Raw genomic sequence first — 2500 nt, forward strand, 5'->3', positions numbered from 1 at the left:
TTTTAAACTAAACCTTCTTCTGTTGATAGATGTTCCGTAATGCTGAGTAACACAACCACAGACTGATCCTCTCTTAGTTGTGCAGCCTAACAGGTGTTCATATCTCCCACAGTTCGGAGGGCACATGAACGCGCTCTGCTCTCGTCCGGACTTCCTGGGTCGCCTCGGTCGTCACTACTTTTCGGATCCCGACTCCTCCTCGTCCTCCAGGAAACCCAAGCAGAGCCCGATGTCGCGGCGGCCGTCGGAGAGGACGCGGCAGGCGAGGCTGAGTCTGCGTCCGCTGGCGAGCTACAGGACGCTGCTGCTGCTGCTGCTCTGCTACGTGTTGGGAGCCGCCATGGCGTTCGGCCCCGTGTCCAGCACCCTGCTCATCCTCACCGGGGGCTTCCTGTACGGACTCTTCATGACGCTGTTTGGAGACAAGCTGAAAACACACTAACCGAGACAACGAGCGCCTCCTACAAACATCTGGAACAAAACAAACTTTAACATGCACATAATGAGTCCAGCTTTGAATGATTTGCAAAACAAAAGTGTGAAAACTAAAGGAAGTATTGAGTGGTCCAAAGGTGAATAATGTATGTTGTTAAAGATTATTTTCATAATCCATTAATCTGCCAATTATTCATCATTTTATTATCAGAAACCATAAAAAAAATGAAAGACGAGGAAAACGGACAACTTTCATATTTTTAGAAGCTTAAACTTTAAAAATATTTGTATCTTTTACTTTAAAGTAATTTAAATGATTAATCGATTATCAAAATAGTTGCCAGTAAAGTTTCAATTGATCGACTAATTGATTAACTGACTAATCTTACTCTGACTATCTTGTTGCCACCTGCTTCAGAGAGGTCAAAGGTCAGAGTGGATGTTAATGAGGAATAACCCTGTTATTCTCATGAGGTCTGATCCTGAACACTGAACCGACTCCTCAGACATCAGGACTCTAAAAGGATTGTGAGGCGTGAAGGAACCCTGGCGGCAGAAGACTGGCAGCTCCGTTTGTTCTCGCTTTTGATTTTATGTGTTTCATCATTAAACCCTGTAAATAAATACAGAGACGAAAGTTTGTTTGTCTTTCAAAAAGCATCTGAAAAACAAGATGCAGGCCAAAATATTAAATGTAATGAAACTGACTTTTTTTCTCAGTGAGAGCAGGATGCTTTTTTTTTTTGTCCCAAAAGACTCAATAAACTGTTTGCACTTGTTTGTATTTCTGTTGGTCTCATTTTATTCATTTGACACTTAATAATTCATATTCATTTTACATTTGCTTCATACTGTAACTTTAAAAAATTATCCAAAGTACAGATATATTGTGACTCAAACAGAATGTAGAAATGTTTTCCTTTTTAGAGATGCTACAAAAGTGATGATTTTATAGAATACGATGCATTGCTGTAGATTAAACATAAACAGGATATGAAGAAGTAAACATGCAACAAACACATTAATGCAGCAGAAACATCAGATATAATAGTTAAACATTTTACTGATCAATCAATTATTTTACGTTAACTACTGATCATACTTACAAACTTTGACTTTTTTGAATGCAGGACTTTTACTTTAAGAGATAATACTTAACAAAACAAAATCTGGTTTGTAGTGATCTTGAACTAAAAGTTTTCTGCTCTTTATTGAACCACAAATTAACAAACAAAAACAATAATTAAAATAACTGATCAATAAATCCATACATAAGGTTTTCAATAGGTATTAACATTAAAGTTCTTAGCAGTAACTTATTTATTTTGCAAGTTTTAAACTCTTATTTTTCCTTTTTTTTTAGAACTTTATTGAAACAAATATGTTAGGTTTGCAACATACTTCTATAATTATAAATGCAATAATTCAAATGTATAAGAATTAATAAATATCTTGTAAAGCTTTTAGTGGTTATAAGTTTTAACATATTTATACTCAGATGTAGAGGAAATGTATTGCTTATTGAACAACAAATTTACAAACTAAAATTAAAATAAACTATATGATCAATTAATCCATAAAAAAGGCCTTCAATAGGTATTTACATTAAAGTGATTAGCAGTAACATATTTATTTTGCAAGTTTTAAACTCGTTTATTTTTCATTTTGAACTACAAGTTTTTTTTGTTGAACTTTATTAAAATAACTACTTAGCAGGGTTGCAACACACTTATATAATTGCAAATATAATAATTAAAATGAATAGTTTAATACATATCTTGTTAAGCTTTCAGTGGTTATAAGTTTTAACATATTTATACTCAGATGTAGAGGAAATGTATTGCTTATTGAACAACAAATTTACAAACTAAAATTAAAATTATCCATAAAAAAGGTCTTCAATAGGTATTTACATTAAAGTGATTAGCAGTAACGTATTTATTTTGCAAGTTTTAAACTTGTTTATTTTTTTTTATTTTTTTTTTGTTGAACTTTATTAAAATAACTACTTAGCAGGGTTGTATAATTAATTAAACACTTATATAATTGCAAATATAATAATTAA

At 32.9% G+C, this 2500-nt stretch overlaps 1 protein-coding gene across 5 annotated transcripts in view; it reads left to right on the forward strand.

The window, feature by feature from the left end:
* Positions 1-1213, forward strand: part of smpd4 (sphingomyelin phosphodiesterase 4) — a 19511-nt gene extending 18298 nt beyond the window's left edge. For all 5 annotated transcript variants that reach the window (XM_054617833.1, XM_054617835.1, XM_054617834.1 and 2 more), the window contains one exon: positions 113-1213. In XM_054617833.1, the coding sequence (XP_054473808.1) occupies positions 113-442 (330 nt within the window). In that variant the 3' untranslated portion in view covers positions 443-1213. The remainder of the gene's footprint in view (positions 1-112) is intronic.
* Positions 1214-2500: the final 1287 nt, after the last annotated feature.

This window comes from Anoplopoma fimbria, chromosome 17 (genome assembly GCF_027596085.1).
Source record: "Anoplopoma fimbria isolate UVic2021 breed Golden Eagle Sablefish chromosome 17, Afim_UVic_2022, whole genome shotgun sequence".
Lineage (NCBI taxonomy): Eukaryota > Metazoa > Chordata > Actinopteri > Perciformes > Anoplopomatidae > Anoplopoma > Anoplopoma fimbria.